General features: G+C 49.9%; 2 protein-coding genes and 1 long non-coding RNA gene across 7 annotated transcripts in view; 2 read left to right on the top strand and 1 right to left on the bottom strand.

Moving 5' to 3' along the window:
• Positions 1-7,921, top strand: part of LTF (lactotransferrin) — a 30,875-nt gene extending 22,954 nt beyond the window's left edge. Inside the window, exons 14-17 of the mRNA XM_060630830.3 lie at positions 2,589-2,656; positions 4,922-5,106; positions 6,133-6,322; positions 7,730-7,921. Coding sequence (XP_060486813.1) covers positions 2,589-2,656; positions 4,922-5,106; positions 6,133-6,322; positions 7,730-7,764 — 478 coding nt within the window. The 3' untranslated portion in view covers positions 7,765-7,921. The remainder of the gene's footprint in view (positions 1-2,588; positions 2,657-4,921; positions 5,107-6,132; positions 6,323-7,729) is intronic.
• Positions 7,922-10,115: 2,194 nt separating this feature from the next.
• Positions 10,116-12,173, bottom strand: CCRL2 (C-C motif chemokine receptor like 2). 4 transcript variants are annotated; one of them, XM_078443150.2, is made up of 2 exons: positions 11,527-11,905; positions 10,116-11,063 (listed from the first exon to the last, which is right to left on the bottom strand). In XM_078443150.2, exons 1-2 carry the CDS (start codon positions 11,564-11,566, stop codon positions 10,369-10,371), a joined length of 735 nt encoding a protein of 244 aa, XP_078299276.2. In that variant the 5' UTR covers positions 11,567-11,905; the 3' UTR covers positions 10,116-10,368. The 4 variants fall into 4 exon arrangements, with proteins under 4 accessions (XP_078299276.2, XP_081649295.1, XP_060486817.3 ...); XM_081793169.1 differs by having other exon boundaries at positions 10,127-11,477; positions 11,675-11,903; XM_060630834.3 differs by lacking the exon at positions 11,527-11,905 and adding an exon at positions 11,918-12,173 and having other exon boundaries at positions 10,128-11,477.
• A 259-nt stretch (positions 12,174-12,432) lies between these two features.
• Positions 12,433-17,396, top strand: LOC144615715 (uncharacterized). Of its 2 annotated transcripts, XR_014136785.1 has the most exons (3): positions 12,433-14,830; positions 16,593-16,666; positions 17,139-17,396. It is a non-coding gene; the product is annotated as an uncharacterized LOC144615715 (long non-coding RNA). The 2 variants fall into 2 exon arrangements; XR_013554252.2 differs by having other exon boundaries at positions 16,593-17,396.
• The last annotated feature ends 2,663 nt before the right edge of the window (positions 17,397-20,059 follow it).

Genomic DNA, 20,059 nt, shown 5'->3' with positions numbered 1-20,059 from the left:
ATATTAACCAACACACCAGGCTACCAAGCTACCAGAAGCAAAATCCAGCAGAAAAAACAAGGTAGTATTTCTTTTAATAGAAGAATAAACAGAACTTCTGGAAAGGGAAAAAACACAGCAGCTAAAATTAGCCATGCAATTGACCAGATTAACAGCATAGACACAGTAAAAGGAGAATGAAGATTTGTGAAAAACCTATCCAGAATTTAGCAGAAGGACAGAATATACAGCAAGCTCAAAAAATTAAATGCGTTGATCCATTGTCTTCTAAGTCTAGAGTTTCTGTTGAGAAATCGGATACCACTTTGGACTTCTGATTCTTTGTATAGGACACTTTCATCTTGAAAACACTCTGTTTTTGAATTTGGAATACTTTGTGTATAATTTCCCGAGAGAATAAGCTTTAGAAGGCTTAGAAAGCCTCCTGGACACACAAGTCTATGCAAAGGATATTTTGTGAAGAGTGAAGAAATCAGACACCTAACACATCTCTCTTATATGTGTATTTCTCTCTAAATTTACAGAGATTTAGCAGTAATGAAAAATACGTTTAGGAAAAATTCATCTGAGGTTTTATCCAATGTAACATGTTTCGAAAACGACTTTCTTACAAAGTTTCTGAGTTTTTAAAAACATGATTTCTTTTAATCTCCAGTATTCTGAAACTTCACACTAATATTTCTGTACGTGGGTCTCCTTTTCATCCTTTGGGATTGGGCCATTGGTGGGCGCATTTCATCTGGAAGCTCAAGGTGTTCCGTTCTGGGAAATTTTACTTCATTATTTTTTGACGATTCCTACGCTGTTTTCTCTGGTTTCTCTTTAAACTTTGATTCGTAAATTACAGACTCCTGGGTTAGCATCTCATTTTCTTCTTCTTTATTTTTTCATAATTGCTTTTCTTTATCTCCCAGTTTCTGGGATATTTGCTCAGCTTAACCTTCTAATTGTTCTATCGTTTTTAAGAATTTTTATGATGATGTTTTTTTCTTTTTTTACTTTCTAAGAACTCTTTGTTCCGACTGCTCCTTTTTTAGACTTTGCATTCTTGTTTCATGAATGCTGCCCCTTCTCTCATCCCTTTAAAGACATTCATTGTCGTTTTTTTTAAAAAAGTGTTATTCTCTCTCCCATATTGTCTCTGTGTTTTCTGAGTATTGCTTTGGTCTCCATTTATTTTTTCTGGTATTTCTTCAACTATCCAGCAGTTTCTGGCCCTTTGTCCCTATTTAAGAAGGAAATAATGGCGCTGTCACAGTTCTGCATCAGTTACCACATCTTGGCAAGTAGGGGCCTCACCTGTGGTGCAGTTGGTTTGTGTCATTTCACTGTGGGGCATCAAATATCAGAATCGATAGGCGTTTTTCTTGGGTTGATCAGCTTCTCCAGAGAAAGAATCAGCCTGTATGCTTCTCGGGAGGCTGAGTGGGGGAAAGGGGCTATGATTTAATCTTCCAGAATAGAGATTTTCAATCCCCTTTCTTTTCTTTTCTTTTTTTTTTTAAATGTTTTATTTATTTTTTGGGAGCGAGAGACAGAGTGTGAGCAGGGGAGGGGCAGAGAGAGAGAGGGAGACACAGAATTCGAAGCAGGCTCCAGGCTCCGAGCTGTCAGCACAGAGCCCAACGCGGGGCTCGAACCCACAGGCAGTGAGATCATAACCTGAGCTGAAGTTGGATGCTTAACCGAGGAGCCACCCAGGCGCCCCTTTCAATCCCCTTTCCGATTTTAGTGTTGGGCCTCTGGCCTCTGCGGTGCTTGGCTGTCTGTCTGTAGTGTTGTTCAGGTTCAAGTTCCTGTGAACAAACCTTCAATCTTCTGCTGGGTGGGGGGAGGGGGAGTGCTCTCCCGGGTGCATGGGATAGGAGGGTACCTGCCCAGTCCTCCTGTGTCAGCCACTCTCAGGTGTGCCTGGTCCTTCTAACTGATGAGTCTTTCTGGAGTTCTGCCGTGCACATCCGTTTTCTTCTGGGCTTCCTACACTTCCGGCTTATGGTACCGCTGTTCTCTGCTCTGCTGGGGAAATCACTGCTCATCGATTTGCTCTCCACCTTCCAAACATGGTCATATTATCTTCTCTCCCTCCTGCCCTCCTCTTGCTCATGGTTTATGGCTTACAAAAAAAAAAAAAACTCACTACTGTAAAAAAAAAAAAAATCTCGCCAATGGTATTTTATTGGGATCTTAGAAGCAGGGAAGGTTCACATGTGTGTTCAAGCTACCATTTTATTTATTTATTTAAAAAAAAATTTTTTTTAACGTTTATTTTTGAGACGGAGAGAGACAGAGCATGAACGGGGGAGGGGCAGAGAGAGGGAGACACAGAAGTGGAAACAGGCTCCAGGCTCTGAGCCGTCATCAGCCCAGAGCCGGATGTGGGGCTCGAACTCACGGACCGCGAGATCGTGACCTGAGCCGAAGTCGGACGCTTAACCGACTGACTGTCCAGGCGCCCCTCAAGCTACCATTTTAAATCCTAAGTTCCAGGAATATTTGTTTTCGTCTGTGCCACACATATGACAAATATTTATGAAAACCCTAATAGTTTTTCCTCTTGGGCAATGTGTTTCTTTTCTGGAACATTTTAGGTGCCTGGCTGAGAAGGCTGGAGACGTCGCCTTTGTGAAAGACTCCACTGTCCTGCAGAACACGAATGGTGGGTGAATACATCCCAGTATTCAGATGTGCAGTCAGGAAGCTATTATAGAACCTTTTCCAGGCTTTGGATCAAGTTCATTCCAAAATCCTTTACCTCATATGCAACATGGTGCATCTGTGAGTGTCACGTTGACTTTGAAACCAAGTTCCCTCTGTCTCACTCTCTCTCGGACACACACACATGCACACAAACACGCACCAGCCGTGCTCAGTAACAAATGTCTCCCTGGCGTTGTCTAGTCACCCACGAAGCACACCATCTGCCTGTTCCTACGTGGACAACTGAATGTGGATGCTACCAAAAAAAAAAAAAAAAGGAAGAAAGAAAAATTGATATGCGCAAATACAATGAATACAATTTCCTTTTTTTAAATGTTTATTTATTTTTGAGAGACGGAGACAGAGTGTGAGTAGGGGAGGGGCAGAGAGGGAGACACAGAATCCGAAGCAGGCTCCGGGCTCCGAGCTGTCAGCGCAGAGCCCGACGCGGGGCTCGAACTCTCGAGCTGCGGATCTTGACCTGAGCCGATGTCGGACGCTTCACCGACTGAACCCCCAGGTGCCCCAAACTTCCCTTTTTAAAAAAGGAAGTAAGGGCCTTCATTGGGACCTCATGGGAGCCCTCAGTCTGGAAACTCCTTGGGAGTCACTGGAGACAAAGTCACAGGCAGATAGAGATAATGGAAGATGAATGGTGACAATTGCCAACTTCCGCACCCCTACATCCGGCTGCCTTCCGAACGGCAGCCCCACTCGGCCCCCACGGCCCCCAGCAGATAACTTGCCACTTCATCCCCTGAGGAAGAGCCACCTGGACTTCCTGCCTCTGTCCTTCAAACATCGGCACTCACAGCCGCTCTTCCCTCCTCCTGCCCCTCTCCATGTCTCTTGGGAGATGGACTGAGGACAGCCATATAAATTTGGAATGATCTCAGTATCAAATAGACAAAGCCAAGAGAATGGATGAAGTGTTTTAAAAATTTTTTTTTTTTAAATTAGACAGAGAGAGAGAGAGCATGCAAGCTGGGGAGAGGGGCAGAGAGAGAAAGAGAGAGAGAGGGCCTCATAAGCAGGCTACATACTCAGCACAGAGACTGACGCAGGGCTCGATCCCATGACCCTGGGATCATGACCCGAGCCAAAATCAGGAGTCCCATGCTCAACTGACTGAGTCACCCAGGCGCCCCTTTTTTTGAGGGGAGAGAGCGGAAAGAGAGACGCAGGGGTCTGAGCAATGAACCTGTATTTGCACACACTCAGACGTGCATACAATTACATTTTGAACTTGTGAACCGTCACTCTAAGTGATGTCCAAGGATCAGATTGATGTCAGCTTTTTTTTTTTTTTTATACTGAAGGATAATTAACATCCAGTGTGATAACAGTTTCAGATACACAGTATAGGGATTCAACACTTCTGTATACTTCTCAGTGCTCTTCCCAATCAGGGGACTCTTGATCCCCTAGAGTGATGTCAGATTTAATTGTCTGTAAATTTCTTTGGGATTTCACAACGGCGTTTTATTGGAATTGACTGAATGTTTGAGAAATGTATAGAGGTTCCTCACCTTTTCTTAGTGACAGTAAGACCATCCGAACACGAAAGGAAGGAGAAAGCAATTTCTTCTTGGACATCAACCAGATGGTTCTTTTTCTGGAGCTCACTAGAAAATATGGCATAGATGGAAGGTTTTCTTTTTAAAAAATCAACAGCTCTATTGAGAGATAATTCATGCCATGAAATCTGTCCGTTCAAAGTGTGCGATTCAGTGGTCTCCAGCACATTCATGGAGCTGCGTGACCCACCCACACAGTCCGATTCTAGAATACTCACACAAGCCCGTAAAGTGACCCTGTGCCCTTCCCCTCTCCTCCGGAGCTGGCAACCTTCAGCTTGTTTTCTGTCTCTGTAGATTGGCCTGCTCTGGACATTTCACACAAATGGAACCATGTGGCCTTCTGAGACTGGCTTCTTTCACTTGGCATCGTGTTTTCAAGGCCCATCCACGTTGTAGAACGTGTCAATGATTCCCTCTCTTTGGTTGTTGACTCCTAATTCCCTTGAATGGAAGCAGCACTAACGTTTGATATGTTGGAAGTTCGTATCGTTGGTGCCGACAAAGCTTCCTTCCCTCTCTCTCGCGTCACTGAGACCCGCCTGTGCGCGTTTCAAGAGGCCGGTGGACTCGTCCAGCCCACCCAGGGCGGACCTTTGACTAAGCTGGACAGCCGTGGCTGATGCCGCCTCTTTTTCTCTCCCCAGGAGGGAGCTCTGAGGCATGGGCTAAGGATTTGAAGCTGGAGGACTTTGAGCTGCTGTGCCTGGACGGCACCCGGAAGCCTGTGAAGGAGGCGGAGAGGTGCCACCTGGCCAGGGCTCCGAACCACGGCGTGGTGTCTCGGGAAGATAAGGCCCAATACCTGGAGCAGGTGCTGCTCCAACAGCAGGTGCGGATCCCCAGGGCCTCCGGCCCTTTCTTAACTGGCCGGGCTCTTGGGGGGCGGGGCGGTTGTAGGTAAAGCCGCCTACCCACGGCCCTTCTGTCTTGTCCCTCTGCCTGGCGCCGGTGGCTTCATGTGTTGGCTTCATGCTGAGGAGCTGCCCGGAGTCTCCGTGAGAACAGCAGAGGCATCTGCCTTTAAAATCTCGAAGGACAACAACAGACCCAGAACTCCCATAGATTGAAGGCTGTCTGTGGAAAGTGGTTTGAAGCAAACTGTGCAATTTCCTTAAAGTCTGGGATTCTCTTTTGTTTTTTTAAAAGTATTTTGTAATGTTTATTTATTTTGGAGAGAGAGAGACAGAGACAGAGCATGAGCGGGGGAGGGGCAGAGAGAGAGGGAGACACAGAATCTGAAATAGGCTCCAGGCTCTGAGCTGTCAGCACAGAGCCCGACGCGGGGCTCGAACTCACGGACCGTGAGATCGTGACCTGAGCCGAAGTCGGACGCTTAACCGATTGAGCCCCTGATAAGAGGTCTTTAATCATCGAGGTGTTTTGCTCTGATTCCTGGGCATAGAGGAGGATCTATGGCCACGGGAGGCTGAGTGGCCCGCCCAAGGCAATGACCTGCTCAGTGGCAGAGAAGATTTCCGATGCAGACAGTTTCTCTAGGAGAGCTGGCCTGTGGGAATGCCGTAGGTGATCTCAGAAATCCTCAGCTGTCACCTGGCCACCCAGAGGTTCTAAGGGAAGAGACCACAGATTAACAAGGAGGGGACGATGGTGGGAGGTGGGTCAGAGGTAGTGGGGGGGCCCAGGCCCTGCCCGGTGGGTCGGCCACCCGGGGCACAGGCTGTGGGATGACACGGGGGTGGCAGGAGGCTCAGCTGAGGCAGTTGAAGGACTCCAGAACTCAGCTCCAGAACTCAGGGCTGAGCCTGGCTGGAAGGAATGTCCTTGGCCTCTCCTGGTCCACACGTTCTCCTGTTTCCCTCGGCGACTCGCTTACTTGTCTGCCCTTTTGGTACAGACTCAGTTTGGGACAAACGGAGACAGATGCCCGAGTGAGTTTTGCCTGTTCCAGTCCGAAACCAAAAACCTCCTGTTCAATGACAACACCGAGTGCCTGGCCAAACTCCAAGGCAAAACGACGTATGAAGAATATTTGGGATCGGCATATGTCACGGCCGTTGGTAATCTGAGACAGTGCTCAACCTCCCGTAAGTAGGGCGTCCCGGAGACACCACTGCGCGTGAAGGGCAAGGTTGGAGGGCCAAACAGCATTCCAGGAGGGAAGATGGGAATAAAAATGTGAAGGCAATGCGATATCCCCCGACCTTGGGAAGTTACAGCCTCACTGATGGGGTGGAAACACTCAGGAAAAGTAAAGCAGTAGATAATATGCTAAGTTTTTATAATCCTGATTGTAAGTGCCTGTCAGGGAGGTTTTAGACACTGAGAATTCATTGTATTCAGTAGAATGAAGCGTGTGTATATCTATATGTAAGTATACACACCTGCACACATATATATATATGTGTATATGTGTATGTATTCAGAAAGGACAAACCCCGGTCTCTAGACAATTACCATAAATGCCAACTGTCGAGGCTGCAAATTCTCAGAAAGTATCTTAGCCAGGAAAACATATTGACAAATAACTTGGCCCTCCAAAAACATTTCTAAGACATCGCAGAGCGTTGTAAGGCTCCAGGCGGTGATTCTAAAATTTCAACGGGCACTGCCTCCCCTGTGCCGGGGGAGGCCGGGCGGGGAATCACCCAAAGTCTTATTTCTGGCACCTCGTCCAGACAGCTGGAGGCATCGGGTGGTGGTGGTCCGGGGGTGGGGCGGGGCCAAGAATCTCTGTATCAGCTGTTCCCAACCAGGCACAGTTCCCCTCCCCCGCACCGAGGGGACATCTGGCAACGCTTGGAGGTGTTTTTGATTCTTACAACTTAGGGGGGTGCTGCTGGTGTCTGGGGGGCAGAAGCCAAGGATACTACCAAAGCACAGGACGGCCTTCTCGATGAAGAATTGCCCGGGCCCAAACGTCAATAGCGTCACTGTCCTTTACCACCCGGTGTCCCGGGATCGTGGTCGGGTGGTCCTAGCACTGACGACATTTTGAGAAAGAGGCTGTAGGGCTATTCTTGGGAGCAGCCAGCTCAGGATTGCACAGACTGCCTGCCCCTTGAGGGCGGGGCCTGTGTGTCCCTGCCGAGCCCCCAGCACTTAGCGCAGTGACTCACGCAAAGCAGGCCCCCGCGAGTATTTGTGAAGGGCTGGGCGAACACGAGTGGGGACAGATTTGCACAAAGACGAGGGCGTGGGTTGCCCACATTTCAGAAGTGAGAGGACCATCGTGTCACGTGAACTTGAGGGTGACAGTTGGTTCCGTTAGAGACAAATGGGGTGGGGGCGGCGTCCGTCGGGCCAGGGCGGGACATCACCCGGGTTAGCGAGGGCCCGAGCGGCTGGGCTGGCGTGAGGAGGAAGGCACAGGGAGACAAGTGAGCCAGCACCGCCGAAGGCAGGGGAGGGTCTGTTTCTTAGTGCCCTCCTTGACTGATCTATTGATTAAAAGAAATCAGTTACTGACTCTTCTGCTTTGGTGTGTCCCACAGCGCTTCTGGAAGCCTGCGCCTTCCTGAGGAGGTAAACCCACCCGCAGACTCCGTGGCCTCCCCTCCTGCGGCATCCCAGGCCTGCCCCGCTCTCAGCCCCGCCTGGGGCGCTGGGCTGTCCCCCTTCCCAGCCAGTCACCTGCTTTCGCGGCCCTCAGCGGTCATCCCAGCAATAAAGGAAATGAGAAAGGCTGTCGGTTTTCATTCCTTAGAAGGCGTCCTTTTATCTTCTCTAGAATTTTATACTGAAATCCTGTGTCTGATCGAATATGAGCACAGCTGGGCCTGTCCTTGCGTGTTTTCCAGGTTTAGCGCCTGGAGTTTTGGGTTCGGGGCCTGCTGGTCTGGAGCCAAAGGACAGGCCCGGCAGCTGGCTTTCTCAGGGGCATCTGGCTGGTCGTTCACATGATCGGTGCCATGTGTGTGCGTGTGCTCGTGTATGCGTGTGTGCATGTGTCTGTGTGTGCACTTGTACCTGTGTGTGGGTGTGCGTTTGCGTGTGCATGTGTTTCTAGGGCAGAGCGAGGGAATAGGGAGTAGGACTGGTGAGAAAAACTGGGTGTCACAAAGATTTTTGAGTACTTGGTATTTTAAATAAATTGCATCAGGTACAGTGAATGGACAACTACAAGGGTCATAGGGAAAGGTGAAAACCTTTAAGACATTTTAAAAAAATATTTATTTTTGAGAGAGGGAGAGCGCAAGCACAGGAGAGAGAGGGGGACAGAGGATCCAAAGCAGGCTGCAGGCTCTGAACTGACGGCAGTGAGCCCGATGCAGGGCTCGAACTCACAAACCTCGAGATCGTGACCTGAGCCGAAAGCAAGAGTTGGGCACTCAACCAACTGAGCCACCCAGGTGCCCCTGTTTTGATTTTTAGATTCTACTTATGAGTGTGGTCCTATAACATTTGTCTTGAGTCTGACTTATTTCACTTAGCATAACACTTTCTAGGTCCTTCTCTATCTTTGACTTAACTTTGATAGCACATGGCAAGTATATAAAGTGTCTTGACGTTTCTTGTGATTCAAACATTAGCTGTCAAGTGACTTTACTCCAGTGTATGCTTCATATGGAAGTGCTATTTTGCCTCGTAACGTCAGGTTGCGTTTATTAAGAACCATAATGAATTCGGCAAGAGAAATTTAGTTTTCAAAGCCATTCCGTGTTCTATAAAGTAGATACGGACCATCCTTCTTTTGTTCAGAAAAATTTCCGTCGTGGCCCTGAACTCAATCTGCCACTGCTAAACCACAAAACTGCTGCGTGGTAGGGTGAGTCACGATATGAAATTTTTATTTCTGAAAAAAAAAAATCCACAGAATTAAGGATAGGTAAGCCCATGGCAGCCAATGAACCTCACTGTTGAGACTGCTGGTTTAATTCACATCGTAAATTCCAATTATTTCCCACAAAGATCCGGTAGCGAATGACCATTGACTTTACCATTTTTACAGATTTTGTAAATTTGGCCAACTGAGCCTTTTCCTGCTCAACACAGACTTGAACTCCCATCGCTTATAACACGTATTGGCAGATCGCACTTCAGATTGTACTGAATTAGTGTTCTCTCAACTTCCTTGAAAATATTTTTGCCTGTAGTTACTTTGTGCAGGCTATTCACGTAGCAAGAAAACCTAGTGAATTCCACAGATCAGGTCGCTTTTACCTCTTTACCCATAGTTCAGCTGGCCAGTTCTTTTAATTACCTGCAAGAAAATGTGCCTGAACAATTGCTTCTATATGAACAGGTTGCTTCTAATTTGGAATGTGGTCTGGTTTTAAGAGTACATATTTGGGGCGCCTGGGTGGCTCAGTCGGTTAAGCGTCTGACTTCAGCTCAGGTCACGATCTCACGGTCCGTGAGTTCGAGCCCCGCGTCGGGCTCTGGGCTGATGGCCCAGAGCCTGGAGCCTGCTTCCGATTCTGTGTCTCCCTCTCTCTCTGCCCCTCCCCTGTTCATGCTCTGTCTCTCTCTGTCTCAAAAATAAATAAACGTTAAAAAAAAAAAAAAAGAGTACATATTTATTTCATGTGTTTTCTTGCCTGGTGTTTGGAAGTTTGGGGTGCTGGACAAAGCATAGATTCTGCAATGAGTGGCAGTCATATTTGGGTCCCAGCCTTGCCACTTTCTAGCTGTGTGAGCCTAGACCAATTTCTGAGCCTTAGTTTCCTCCTTGGCGAAATGAGATAAATGCCGTCTACACCCACGGACAAGCACTGAGCCGCGGAGGAGCTCACGTTTGCCAAGGGCCTGCCTCGCACGACACCTAAGACAAATTCAGTGCTCCCCACTTGTCTTCTCATATCTTATTTTTAAAAATATTTTTAAGTTTATTTTTTATTTATTTTGAGAGAGAGCGAGGGAGAGAGCACACGGGAGGGGCAGAGAGAGAAGGAGAGAGAGAGGATCCCAGGCAGGTCTGGCACTGGCAGGGCAGAGCCCGATGAGGGGCTTGAACCCACGAACCATGAGCTCATGCCCTGAGCTCAAGAATCTGACGCTTAACCGACTGAGCCACCCAGGCGCCCCTCTTCTCGTATCCTATTTTGTACACAGATGTGTAAAAATAAATACACACACGATGCAGCAATACAAAACCCGATGTTTATTTATCCCGCCGTTGACGGAAGCCTGTTTACACTCTGGTGGAATCGTCATGTTCTTCCACTGACGCGTCTTGTGCGGAGCCCTCCGTGCCCCGAAGCAGACTGTCACCCCGCAGACGGCACAGGCGGCAGAGGGGTCTTCGGAACGTGGTGTCGAGGACCGCGTGGAGCACGGGGTTGACGCAGCAGTGGGTGGCGGCGACGATCCTCACGATCTGAACGCTTCTGTCCAGATGGTAGTTGCTCTGACAGTCGTGCAGGGAGAAATGTTCTCTGAACGCGGACAGGAAAAGTGCGATATTGTAGGGGCCCCACATCAGAAGGAAAACAACCACTACGGCAAACACGAGCTTGTGAGGGTCATACCTCCTCCCCCTAAAGCTCAGCGTTTTTCGCAAACGTGTGTAGCAAAACGTGAGAGCGCACAGTGGGAAAAGAAGGCCCAGGATGTTCATCTTCAGGGTCAGAAAATGCTTCCAGAAAGTCTCATCAGCTGGCAGGAAGGGAGGGCTGCTAACAAAGCACTCGTATTTCTGGCTCTCCATCTGAGGTTTGTAAAACACGGATTCAGGCAAAATGACCAGCGTGGCCAGGCCCCACGCCAGAACAGTCGAGGCGATGTTCCAGTGCATCGTCCTGGTCCGGGGAAACCTTCTCGTGTTGCAAGACACCAGGTACCTTTGCACGGTCAGAAGGACATTGAAAAGAGCCTCACTGTACAGGCCTATAGAGGAAAATACGACGAGAGTTTTACACACGGGGCTGCCCAGAACCCCCCCATGGGACCCGGTGTAGGCCCAGAGAGGCAAGGAGAGCGAGAAACATAAATTCGAAACTGCCAGGTTTAGGAAATAGACATTTTCCGTGCGCCTGAGTCCTTTGTGCTTCGCCAGGATGAGCACAGTCAAGATATTGCCCAGCAGTCCAGCCAGGAGCACAGGGATGAAGAGCTTGGGGACCACCCCGCTCAAGAGAACCTTGGCGTCGTATGGGTGGCATGTTTCTATTTCGTCGTCATTCAGGTCCCCCTCTATGAGGACGTCATAGTTATCCTCCGGGGCCAACGTGTAATTAGCCATCATCAGCCTGCCCTGTGGAGAAGTGAAGGATTATCTTCCCTTCATACAGCTGGGTGGTCCTGCAGGGGGAAAAAAAAATTGGATTAGCATCCACACAGCCATACTTACCCTCTCCTGGTGCTTCCTTGTACCCAGAGTAGGTCTGCATCTCAGGAGACTGAAACCAAACAGAGTGTGCTGACACCCCCGGGGGAATAAAAGGAAGCCTTCCACGTCTTGAGAGAACTTCAGCTCTCCTGGTGGAAACAAGACTTGCCTGTCCGAAGACACCATCTGAGAAAACAGAGCTCTAAAGAGAGCCGAGAACTGTGGTCTAGTTTCCTCGAAGTCGGTCCCGGTCCTAATTTCTACGTGTGCAAAAAGCCTGCTCACCCTGTGAAGGAGCTTCCTGTGACGGGCTGGCTGATGACTGAGTCTTTCTCTCCAAGGAGAGAAACAAAAGGTTTGCAAAAGTGAAACCGTCCCCAAGCACCAACAGGAACGTCACTGGATGACTTACCACTTGACCGAGTTCCAGGGGGGCAGGGCACAGCCTCTTGACCCACCATCCGAGCGGCTGTGGGAATGGCCTGGGGGCAGCTGGGAGACCGGCTTTCTTCTGAGCAGAAGGTCCTGACCTTGAGGGGCAAGAGAAGCCACTTTTAGCCCTTGGTAGGTCTGTGTCTACACCACAAGTGCCCGGTCGCGGGGAGTAACCCAAATAAAGCAGCTCGAAAGCTCCTCCAGACCCCTAGAGTGTTTCTCAAGCCTTTGAGCCAAACCAGGAAGTTGTTTTCTCCTCCCGGTTCCCCCCCAACCCCGCCTTTGATTTCCCTGTGGCCTTTAGACAGGCGTCCGGCTGGCTGCCCTAGATAAGGGAACTGAGTTGTCACTGCTCCCCAGTGATACTAGGTGGGGTGGCAGGAGGGCTCTTCTGAGCAGGTAACAGCCAGCAGCGGAGGAGAAAGGGTCCTGTGGTAGCTCTATGTCCGGACCCCAGGGCCCGGCGCTCCCCTGCAGCGGCTCATCCACAGCAGCAGAAACCACTGGGCATCTAGAACGCTCGGGGAGAACCACAGTGAGTGGCATGTGCTTGGATTCTCCTTGTCATTGTTGAGAGACACTGAGCTGTGGCTGAAGGGGAGGGGGGTCCCGAGGGAGAACTTGGGGGACAAAGGAAGCCACGGAGGGGTGTCACTAGGGACAGGGAAGGGCGTTTCTGCCGAGATGCTCAGTACCGGTGGGTGTGGGGCCGCTGTGGGGATTTGAAGAAAACTGACAGTGGGGAAAACCCGGAGTTAGGCAAGCCATGAGGTGCTGACCCTGCTCTGAGAAGATGCCAGGAAGTTCCACAGAAGCAATGCCAAGTCTGGGCTACAGAGGCGGCGAGGGATCGTGCTACCCCCTGACTGAGGCAGGGGTGGGGTGAGAGGTCTGAGGCCAGAGAGGAAGGAGGCCGGGAAGATTCCAGATTTGGGAGAGTGGGAGGAATTAGCGGGCGGGGGGCTGCACGGGGGTGGCTTGGAAGAAAGGTGGATGGAGAGGAGGAACGTGAACCAGTTGGAAAGTCTGTATGAACTTCCTCCGGATCAAGTCCCTGTACCTGTGAGTGACCTAATTTGGGGACCAGACCTACACCGTGGTTTAGCATTCACAGAGTTGGTTAAATGACATCCCTGTCAACGAATGCCAGAAACGTGTCCGAGGTGAGCATTCACTACAGAGAGTGGACCTGTGGAGATGGAAATAGAAATGAGCACACTATTAAAAGAAAAGGAAAACAAAGATAAAAGAGCTCAGACGAACATGTGGTCGAGCATTAAATTTGCCTCGAAGATGATGTTCCTCTGCATGGAGGGGTTTGGTGCCACTGGGAACCCCTCTGTGAGCACTTCCCAAGCAAGGCTTGCCCCACTCACTCCCCCCCCGCCCATCCCCCAGGCTTCTGTGAGTGAGTGGGAGTTGCCCATCCCCGGAAGCCTTGCCCCCTGGGCACAGCTCTGGGACCAGCAGACACGCCTGGGCTATTTGGAGCCACACCAGCCCTACGACCCCAGGACCTTGGTGCCTTACTGTCTGATGCTCACTGATCCATCCGGGGTGAGGCAGCAAGTAGTCAAGTCAACTCTGAAACCTAAAAAAGCCCCGTGGATACACACACACACACACACACACACACACACACACACTACATGATTAATGATTATTTCCTCTATTTAAAGGAAAATAGCAGCCAGCAGGACCGCACATATGTCACAGAATTACTTGAAATTTGAATTTCCCCAGGAAAAACACTAGAAATTCAGGCTCACCCTAACTTCCTGATATTAGTACAGGCTTCGCTTTCAGTATTATTTTCTTTTGGCTTGACTCCCAACATTCTGCTTATTCACACTCAGGCCAGGGAGCTCTTCCCTTTTTTTTTTTTTTTTTTTAAATTGAGATATAATAGACATATACCATTGTGTAAGTTGAGGGTGTACAGCGTATTGATTTGATATGTTTATATTGCAAAAGGATTGCCGTTGCAAGGTTAGCCAACACCTCTGTTCCCATCACGCGACCATCATTTCTTCTACTAGGAGTGGGAACAATTCAGATCTACTCTGCCAGCAAGTTCGAGGTTTATTGTACAATTTTGTTGCCTCTAATCACTGTACTGTGTGTTAGATCTCCAAGGCCATGGGATTCCAGAAACTTCTAAATTGGTAGGAAGGAATGGTTTGGAGGTCTGAAGCGGAGGCAAGAGGAGAGTTTCGTTACCATTCCACTGGCTGGAACCATAATAGGGTCTCTTCGCTATTTGTGAAACCTCACCACATTCTGTGGCTTTGGCATGTGGCTCACAAACCTTACTTGAGTTCTTTATCGCTGTCATTTAACCCCGATTTCAGTCTAAGAGAGTAACAAACTAGAACTCTTGTTTTCCTATACACGCAGATCACTCATCTATTCAATTCGTCTTTTCCGCAAATACGTATATGGAGTGCCTGGCGTGTGCCCAGCGCCATCCTGGGTGAACAAGGTGAACATCAATGAACGAGGTAGGCAAACATCCTGAATTTCACGGAGCTTACGTGCTACAGACAAAAGCAGAATACGTAAGTAAATTGTAGGGTAGTGGCAGAGACGTGCTATAGGGAAAAAGCAGGAAAGAGGGTAGCAAGGGCCAGGGGGGTGCAAGAGTTCACATTTTACACAGGACGGTTCAGAGAAAGCTTGGCAACAGGTGTGCACAGGAGCGGCACATGATGGGGCCCGATAACTAATGCTCGCGATCTCATTTTTCCCTCGTTACTAAGGGACGTTGGAAAGCACATGATTCAGTCGGTTGCAGTCATACCACCTCGAATCTCAGCTCTGAATCTCAGCCTTGGGAGGGAAGGCACCTTCCAAGGGTGTTCCTTCTGGGAACTAAACTGAACTAAAAAATGTAAGCAAGTGTCTTTACTACAGGACTTCTCAGAACTCGATACGCTAATAAGTATAGCGATTCTCCCTGAGGAAGAGAGGGTCTGCGGTGTTTCCCAAAGTGGTTTGATCGCGGAACCCCCTTTGAGGTTCGCAAACAGGTCCTTACGGGCCAACGGTTCTGTAGAACACAATTTGAGAAGTGTTGCCTTTGACATACACACACTACAGTGTCGTGGGGCGGCCATGGGGACGGGCCGCCGCCACTCTGAAGGGGGTGTAACTGAGGGTCCCTGCTGCCTCACCCTGGAACACATCCTCGCGCGCCCTCCAAAGGCCATGCTTACCGGGGGCTGCTCCGGCCAGTGACCCTTTTAGGGACACCGGAGCAGGCCCAGTCCTGGGAGGTCGGCTCCTCTGACGGTGACTTTGGCCGGTGCTTCCCCTCACCCCCAAGCCTTGACCCTCCTTCTCTCCTTTACTTGAGGCTCAGATCCGCTTTGTGACCTGGGGCTTTCCCAGCTTCTTCCGGCTCCCTACGATCTCTCAGAGACATTTCCTCTAATGCATTTCTTCTATGCCACATCATCCCACCTCGAAGGAGCCAAGCTAACACAACCTCAGAAGGGCGGCATCCGTCTCTAGGGGCTTGAGCCCTTGGCTTGCTGGAGAAGAATAATGCTTTGCAACACTTCTTTCCTCTCTGACCATCTTGCCCACCCCCCATCTACCTGTGGCCTGCCAGGCTCGAGCTCTCTGGAACACATGAGACCAGGGATTGCCATCATGGCCCATCCTGCTCAACTCCTCAGGTCATGTGCCTTCTCTGGTTCTCATCACCATCTCCTTCGTGCCCTCTTTGCCTTCAGCTCACTTCTCCGTGCTCCCTTTCCCCCCCACGCTCTTCCTCTGTGCCCTCTGGAACCTGAATTCCGTGATAGACACTCCTGCTGACCTCCTTAACGTATCCCAGAATATTCCTAACGTTTCTCATCCCTTGGGGGTACCCCTTCCCTCTCACACCTATCTTGGGGGTCAGGAGGTGACATCCCTGGCCCCGGTGCAACTTGCCGACCCTTGTTCCCAGGTATGTTTCCGGTCCCCAGTCCTGTAACTGTATCACCCTCTGCTCCCCTGCATCCCTGCCACCGCCTGCCTGCCTGCTCCCTCCCCCACCCCACTTTTTAAAAATTAAAGCCATGGATAATGAACTTCGGTCCATTCCAATTTTTTCCATGTCCCTGGCGACTTAACCACCTGTGTTGACCCTCGTCCTGTACCAGCTCGTAACTTCCATTAACTCACGAATTCGACTTCCCTCAGGTCCGTAGACGCTGATTCACCACCGAAGCCTTGCAGTACATTTGCTCACTTTCCTGATTACAGCTTCCACTGCTTTGACCCCCTCCCCCTGTTCACTTTCTGCTCCTGCCCGTGCTCCTTCCTCGAGCCCCCCAGCCTCTGCCCGCGAGCCCCTCGGGTGGTCACATCCCTCCTGTCTCGCTGGGATCCAAGTCTATCACTTAGCCACTCTCTCTGGTCAATATCTGGCCCTCCCTTGAAGCCCTGGCCTTAGATCGACCCTCCCCACCTGCTTCTCCTTTTCACTCCTTCTCTGAGTACGTGAGTCTGAGGGTAGCTGGTTGAAACCACCTAAGCCACAAAGAGAAGACCTATCACTAATTTGTGGTCTCCCATCTCAGCTAGCTTCCAGAAACTTCTCTAGTCTCCCTAGTCACTCTTCTGAGTGTCCCAAATTGTCCCCTTCTCCTATTTTCCATCAGCTGTTCCAAGCACCCGAAACCTCTTCCTGTGCCTTCGAACGCCCACCGCCACCGCCCACACTTACGCTCAGGAGGTGACCCCATCTCTGTTTTTGTCCACCCCCTGGGCTCCGGCTTCAAATGCATGGTGGCATCTCCATTCTTCCCTCCTCCATAGAAAGAGTTGTTCCTCTGATAGTAAAGGTTCATTTCTCCTCCTGCACTCTGATCGCCAGCAGCCGGAATCTATTAGATTCTTCGCGATATTGAAATGCTCTGGTGTCTCCCTTAAAGGTTTTTTTTTTTAATGTTTATTTATTTTTGAGACACAGAGAGAGACAGAGCGTGAGCGGGGAAGGGGCAGGGAGAGAGAGAAAGACACAGAATCCGAAGAGGCTCCGGGCTCTGAGCTGTCAGCACAGAGCCCGACGCGGGGCTCGAACTCACGGACCGTGAGATCACGACCTGAGCCGAAGTCAGACACTTAACCGACTGAGCCACCCAGGCGCCCCTGGTGTCTCCCTTAAATAAAGACTGTAAACCCATCTTTCCCAATGTTTACAACAGCAGTGTCAACAATAGCCAAATTATGGAAAGAGCCTAAATGTCCATCGGCTGATGAGTGGATAAAGAAGATGTGGTTTATATCTACAATGGAATACTACTTGGCAATGAGAAAGAATGAAATCATGCCGTTTGCAGCAATGTGGATGTTACTGGAGGGCATTATGCTGAGTGAACTAAGTCGGTCAGAGAAAGACAGGTGTCATGTTTTCACTCATATGTGGATCTTGAGAAACTTAGCAGAAGACCATGGGGGGGGAGGGAAGGGAAAAAAATAGTTACAATCAGAGAAGGAGGGAGGCAAACCATAAGAGACTCTTGAATACAGAGAACAAACTGAGGGTTGACGGGGAGGGAGGGGTAACTGGGTGATGGGCATCGAGGCGGGCACCTGTTGGGATGAGCACTGGGTGTTGTATGGAAGCGATGAATCATGGGAATCTACCCCCAAAACCAAGAGCACACTGTATATACCGTAGGTTAGCCAACTTGATAATAAATTATATTAAAAAAACAAAAATTTAAAATAAAAAAAAAAACCAGAAAAAAAATAAACCCATCCTTAACCCCACACCCCGCTCTAACGACATACCCTCCCTCTTCTTGGGGAGCCTTCATTCGTCGTCCAAACCCACTCTTCCTACATTATCATCGTTCACTCCCCACTCAGTCCCCTCCAGCCTGGCGTCTGTCTCCACCATTCCCCTGAGATCGGCCTCCCCAGGGTCACCAACAGCCTCCCGTTGAGAAATGTCATCCACTGCTCTGTGAAGCTGGGGCAGCTGACGCATCGCGTGCCGGTGAGTGGGAGGTGTCCACTCTCCCCCTACTCGCGATACGGTGGACAACACGTAGGCACCGTTACCTCCTGGGCTGCCCCAGCTGAAGCCACGCTTGGAGTTTCTGAAACCCTCACGCAATCTAAAAAGACATCCGCACAGGCCTTTCCAGTAAAGGTGGCAGAGGGAAGCAGGGTCACGGCCTCTCCCCCCATCGGTACCTTATAAAATGACCACACGACAGCTTCACCAGCAAAAATTCTCAAAATCTGCCAGTAGCAACCGAACACGAAATAAGGTACAACCTTGTTTCAAAACTTTGAGCGGTGGGCATTACAGTTATGCCTAAACCTAATCCTAATACAGGCACAGCATTGAAGAAAGAGGGAAAATCAGTGAATCCTGAGAGTTATCCTAATCCGAACACTCTCCCGTTGGGAGACAAGTGGGTAGAAGGGGAATGTGTATCCCTAGGAAAAGACAGGAAAAACACCTACTGAGTAAAAGCCCTCCTGTTCCAAAAGGGTTTCTTGGGCTTCTCACATTCTGGGGCACTGTGTTGAGCGAGGGCCAGAGGACACATTGCACAAGAGTCACATACACCCTTGTACACACTGAGTGGCTCCTGGTAATGATATTCCGGTTTGTTTTTGTTTTTAGGATCTGGATTCCTTATAAAAATGTTTTTTTGCGGGGGGGGGGGGGTGCGGCTCCTGGGAAGCTCGGTCGGTTGAGCGTTTGACTCTTGGTTTTGGCTCGGGTCACGATCTCATGGTTTCTGGGGTTTGAGCCCCACGTCGAGCTCTGCGTCGGCAGCGTGGAGCCTGCTTGGGATTCTCTCTCTCCCTCCGTCTCGGCCCCCTCCCCGCTCACGCTGTCTCTGTCTCTCTCAAATAAATAAATACACTTAGGGGAAAGAAAGGTTTAAAAATACTTAAAAACATTTTTTAATGTTTATTTATTTTCGAGAGACAGAGAGAGACAGAGCATGAGTAGGGGAGGGGCAGAGAGAGAGAGAGAGAGAGAGAGAGAGAGAGAGAGAGAGAAGGAGACACAGAATCTGAGGCAGGCTCCAGGCTCCGAGCTGTCAGCACAGAGCCCGATGCGGGGCTCGAACTCACAAACCGTGAGATCGCGACCTGTGCTGAAGTCAGACGCTCAACCGACTGAACCACCCAGGCGCCCCTAAAAATACTTTTTTAAAAGTTTGTTTATTTGTTTATAAAAGACAGAAAGCACAAGTAGGGGAGGGGGAGAGAGAGAGCGAGAGAGAGAGAATCCCAAGGCTCTGTACTGTCAGCTGGAAGCCCGATGTGGGGCTCGAACTCATGAACCGTGGGATCATGACCTGAGCCAAAGCTGGACGTTCAACCAACGGAGCCACCCAGGCACCCCTGTAAAAATACCTTTAATCTACGAGTGACTTACTGAAGACTTTCAGGGTTCTAATCCGAGGGGCCGTTAGGCCTGCCCACTCATGGTGACTCATCTTCTCGTGTGTTTTGTAGTGCCCGTGTGAGTTCCTATTTATTGGGGGTTTCCTGGCTCCGCAGCAACGGTCTGTGGCCCTGCAGTGGAAACAGTCCCCTCTGGAGCACCGTTGCCTTTGTTTCTTCTGGGAGCACGAGGGGGCATCTGTGGCCTGAGCTGAATCTTAGTTTGGGGGTCTCCCATTTTGAGGGTATTATAAAATTGAACTTCATGTTTGCATGAGACACAGGTTTTGGGGTCTCAGAGATGGTCCCTCTACCATTTCGAGTCCAGGCAAAACCAGACGAGCCTCCTTATTGTCCCCGCCTGTGGGCGCATTTCCTCCAACCCCCTCCTCCCCGGCTGCTAGCTTTCTGTGGGGACCTCTCGGCACCGGGTCCCCGTTACTCGTGGCCTGAGGCCTTGCTGTCTGCTCCCGTGTCAGAATGAACGCTCCGTGGCCTTTTTTCAACGCGTGTGCCTTTCGTTTACATCAGACAGTGATCAAAACACTAAATACCCATGGAGCGAAGGCGCAGTGAGTTATTTGTTGAGAGGTGTTATTTGTTCATTTCACAGACATTTCACGTCTGCTGTCTGGGAAATCGCTCCCCTTTGCCCTTCTGTATGGACTCTCCACCGCCTTCCGACCCGCTTTGGGTCCTGGAGGCTCAT

This window comes from Panthera onca, chromosome A2, assembly GCF_046562875.1.
Source record: "Panthera onca isolate mPanOnc1 chromosome A2, mPanOnc1 haplotype 2, whole genome shotgun sequence".
NCBI lineage: Eukaryota > Metazoa > Chordata > Mammalia > Carnivora > Felidae > Panthera > Panthera onca.
Note: the sequence above shows the minus strand (reverse complement) of the source record. Positions and strands in the feature narration are given on the sequence as shown.

Excerpts from the sequence above, each read along its gene's own strand:
- CCRL2 (XM_060630834.3), bottom strand. The coding sequence starts at position 11,421 with ATGATGGCTAATTACACGTTGGCCCCGGAGGATAACTATGACGTCCTC.